The sequence below is a fragment of the Microtus ochrogaster genome, chromosome 22, assembly GCF_000317375.1.
Source record: "Microtus ochrogaster isolate Prairie Vole_2 chromosome 22, MicOch1.0, whole genome shotgun sequence".
In the NCBI taxonomy this organism is placed as follows: Eukaryota; Metazoa; Chordata; class Mammalia; order Rodentia; family Cricetidae; genus Microtus; species Microtus ochrogaster.
In genome coordinates this window covers 11,593,066-11,597,535 of record NC_022023.1, presented here as the reverse complement: position 1 = coordinate 11,597,535, position 4,470 = coordinate 11,593,066, and the positions used below count along the sequence as shown (strand labels likewise).

The 4,470-nt window shown below is 46.4% G+C and overlaps 1 protein-coding gene across 1 annotated transcript in view; it reads right to left on the bottom strand.

Moving 5' to 3' along the window:
- Nucleotides 1-845: 845 nt before the first annotated feature.
- Pde8a (phosphodiesterase 8A) overlaps nucleotides 846-4,470 on the bottom strand; it is a 102,308-nt gene continuing 98,683 nt past the window's right edge. Inside the window, exons 21-22 of the mRNA XM_013350194.2 lie at nucleotides 2,467-2,596; nucleotides 846-1,987 (exon numbers count right to left, since the gene is read on the bottom strand). Coding sequence (XP_013205648.2) covers nucleotides 1,881-1,987; nucleotides 2,467-2,596 — 237 coding nt within the window. The 3' untranslated portion in view covers nucleotides 846-1,880. The remainder of the gene's footprint in view (nucleotides 1,988-2,466; nucleotides 2,597-4,470) is intronic.

The following is a 4,470-nucleotide window of genomic DNA, read 5'->3' as shown; positions in this document are numbered from 1 at the left end:
TGTTGGGAGGTGGTAGCGACTTTGGCTTGGAGGGGGACGTGTTCCAGAAGAGCACCATAGGACTCTACCTCCTTCTGCATTGTCCCCACTGAGTGCCCAGTAGGTGTGGACTGAAACTTCCAAAACAGTGAGCCCAGACAACCTTTTAACAGATTCCCTTGTTTCAGACGTTTGTTAAGGTCATGGAAAGCCCAACAGCACGTGTTCTACTCAGGATTCAGGGTGCCCTTTAATTCCGAGGACTGCAGCTGTTAAATCGTCCAAGTTCAGGCCTTGCTTGGAGCCTCCCCCTTGCTCTTCATCCTGGATCTCATGTGGTTGGGGGTCACCACAGCGTGAGGAACTGTATTTAAAGAGTTGCAGCATTGGAAAGGTTAAGAACCACTGGGCTAGAATGTCTCTTGTGGGTCTTTTCGGTTCTGTTGCTTTAAACAACCTTGTATTCGCTTTGTAATTAGATCTTCAGAAGTGCTGGGCCCTCATTCTCCTCTGGTATTAGCAGCTTTTGTGGTGAAAATCCCCTGTTCTGCTGTCTCTCAGCCCATGGTGGCAGAGGCTGCTTGTGGCGTTCATTTCCTCTCCTTCCTTGGCACTAGGAAGGAAGATAACGATGCTTCTTTCTAGTTGTCTTAGGTCCATTATCTTCGTGTAGGATAAAGGGCCAGTTCTCCTCCATGGAGGACTCCCCGGTCACACTGAAGAACTGTCCACAGGACCCTACAGAGTTGTTCAGTTGCTCGTTTGTTCTATGAAGGAAACGTCTATTCCTAATTTAGAAAGATTATTATTAGACAATTTAGAAATATTATCAATTAGACAGTACCAGAGAAATGGCAACAAACGACTTCTTAAAAACAAATAGTTTAATTTCATCCAGAAAAAATACAGGTTTAAGATGAAACTAACTCTGACATCTCATTAAGTGTCATCTTTATAGTATTATGCTCATTAAGAACATGAAGAGATATCACCTTTATACATTTCTAGAATCAAATACCCCATGTTAGTTATAAAATATCAACCACTAAGTGTCCCGGTTTGCTTTGTTTTTCTGGGACGTATTTTATAGAAATGGTATAAAATAAGGCAGGCTCTTGGAAATGCAATTATAAAATTTTAGGACAAAATGGTCACATCCAACTTTCTCTCTGACAAGGCACACCTGCCAACTCCTGAGATCACAGCTGCAGCTCAGAACCGGGTCTGCGGGTGTGGCCGTTCTGTTGCATGCTAGAGTGAGACCCACCAGCAAAAATCCCTCCCCACTAACATCAACAACAAGGGGTTTAACATTTCTATAGTGTGATAAAATGTATCATTTATATTCTAATCTGCATTATGAAAATAAGTCTGTGCACCAACTCATAAACAATGAGAATGAATCGTGAATTTGGTTGTGGCATCCGAAGGTGGCTTTGGCTTTGAAGTATTTTTAAATTCGTAGAAAATGTCAAACTTCTAATAAAATAAATAAAACATTTAATAATTGGGATAATAAACCTTAAGTTTCTTTTGCTAGTCGATTTAAGGGAGAAGTCACTTCCAGTAGTGTTCCAAAACGAGCAGCTGGCCCTCCTGAGATTCGAGACACGTCCCCACTGCTGTCCTGTCCGCTGAAGGAACTAGGAGAGACGGTGGTCACTGCCCTGCCATGGGTCACCTCTGCAGGGCCCTCGGGCCTGTGGTAACATAGAGCTGATACAAGCCAGAGTTCTCGGGTGCCTTACTAAGGAGCCTTGCAGCGACATGACATCAGATGGTGGCCACAGAGGGCTGATGTCCCCGTGTCCTTTCGCAGGCCCTGCAGATGAGGCAATGCCTAACTAACACACTGCAGAAGGCAGGAGGGACAGAGCCCCAGACCAAATGTACAGCCCACTCTATTCTGGAGGGGGACGGAGGCTGCGCAGCTTCTTCTCATCCAGTTCTTTCCAGTACTTGAAGTTGTCATCCAGGTGCTGCATGAGGTCAGGCAGGTCAACAAAAGCTGGGGAGAGAACGGGAGGCAGTGTCTTCACGCGGCTTTATTTATGGGTTCGGGCTTCCTTATTTTCTTTCTGGGAGCGGAACTTGGGCCTTCTACCACAGAGCTATGCCCTGTCCCAGCATTTTAAGAAGGGCGAGGGAGTCAGCAGTAATGTGATAGCAAACTCTGGGGACAGTAGACCCGCCCCTGACCTGCGGGCATCAGCTCTGCACTCCTCCCCCAGAGAAGCCCTCAGGGCTCAGGGAGCTGGGGACAGCCTCGGGAACCTCTCTGGGTACCTCTTACCTGACAGGCTCTTCGCCCTCCAGGATGGCTTCTTCCTCTCAGTTCCACCTGGGAAGTCTACGCTACTTAACCAGCTAACTAGCAAGTCCTCCTTGAGGGTGCTGGATTCCTTACCGTCCCAGGCGTCAAACATGTCTGTGATGAAGTAGTCAACTAACTAGCAAGTCCCTCCTTGAGGGTGCTGGATTCCTTACCGTCCCAGGCGTCAAACATGTCTGTGATGAAGTAGTCAATGAAAGAGATCTGAGACTTGGGAATGCTGCAGGTGTTTCTGTCAAAAACCGGCATCACCACAGGCAAGTCCAGCTGTTTCTCTTCATCAGTCTGCAAAACGGAACACCCTGTGAGCTCAGAATCCCACCCTGCCACAGGCTGCCTCTGTAGCACTAGCTACCTGTTTTGTTATGTGTAATTTTACTATGTTAAAATTAAAATCTTTTTAGCTGGGTGGTGGTGGCGCACGCCTTTAATCCCAGCACTTGGGAGGCAGAGGCAGGCGGATCTCTGTGAGTTCGAGACCAGCCTGGTCTACAAGAGCTAGTTCCAGGACAGGCTCCAAAGCCACAGAGAAACCTTGTCTCAAAAAACAAATAAATAAAACCTTTTTATTTAAACAGAAAAGAGGAGATAATGTGGGATTCCCCTCTGTATGCTGTGAATACCATTAGTTAATAAAGAAATTGTCTTGGCCTATGATAGGGAAAACTAAGCTGAATACTGGGAGAAGGAAGGCGGAATTTAGAGATGCCATGTAGCCATCAGAGAGGAAAGACGTGAGCTGCCAGCTGAAATCTTGTGGATAGGCAGCGATACTCATGTTAAAATGTAAAATAATGGAAATGGTTAATTCTAGACATAAGAGCTAGCTAGCAATACACTTAAGCTATTGGCCAAGTAGTATTGTAAATAATACAGTTTCTGTGTGATTATTTCAGGAGTCTGGGCAGCCAGGAAATGAACAACAACATGGTACCTATAAGACCAGTACTCAAGAGGACAGGAGGGTCGGCCTCAGATACCAGGGAGGTCAGCACAGGCTGGGGTGACACTCAGAAAGCAGCAAGACTGAGTTTAGTGCCCACCTACAATGTTAATAGTGACAGGCAAATCGTGTGCTGTTGCTGTGGTTGGTACAGCAGAGTTGGCTCATCTGGTTACCACTCCCGCAGCTATACTGACATCTGCTCTGCTCCTCCAGGCCTGTGGTGGATCACTAGAGTGAGCAGCCAGCCTTCACTTCTGGGAACGGCCTGCTGGGTGATGACACATCCCCTTTATGCTGATGGACTCAGTTTCTCTACATCCATAGTCTTGAGAAACTGTGATGTCGCATGGTGTTGACAATGGGGAAGAACAGCCTCAAGATGAGCGGGAGGTGTTCCTGGCTCTTTCCCTTCTCACATAATCTCTACGGCTGCCATTGTTTCTGCCACACGTGTTCGGATCCTATCTTCAACAATATCTTAAGGTGCTGACTATAGGTGACTTGTGATTCTGCCAATATTAAGTGCACATGCGCTATGGCTATGGGCCCTTTTCTCATTAGGAAATGCAGTGCCCTGTCTTGCTGTCTTATGTGTATAATCTGCACATTATACCTGCCTGGGCCCACCATCTTTCCAGTCTTTATGTTGAGAGTATCTTCTCTGGTCTGCCCGTAGCTGAACTTTTGTTTTTGTTTTGCTTGGTTTTGGAGGTGCAGTGTCCCTAAGGTGCACTGTCCTGAGCTCTTGGTTCTCTCTCCCCTTAGTCTTCCACGTGCTGAGATTACAGGTATGTATCACATGCCCCACCTCATCTGTCCTGACGAATGGTCTTTTATTTAATGGAATTGAATGTAATAATGCTGTTATTTACTTCCCATTCCCTACCTCTTCCTACTGAGCTATGTCGACTGCAGATGACGCCCTGCATTTGGTCTTGGTGTTGAGCTCAGCAGACATCTTAGACCGTGCAAGGCCGTTTAGTCCTATATCCTTTTTCTATCTCATTATTTACAGCACAGACCCAACAATCAACACGAGAACCTTTGCTTAAAATAACCATGTCCTCTATAGACATCCGGGAATAACCATGTCTTCTACAGACACCCGGGAATAACCATGTCTTCTATAGACGCCCAGGTATAGCCGTGTCTTCTATAGACACCCGGGTATAGCCGTGTCTTCTATAGACGCCCGGGTATGGCCGTGTCTTCT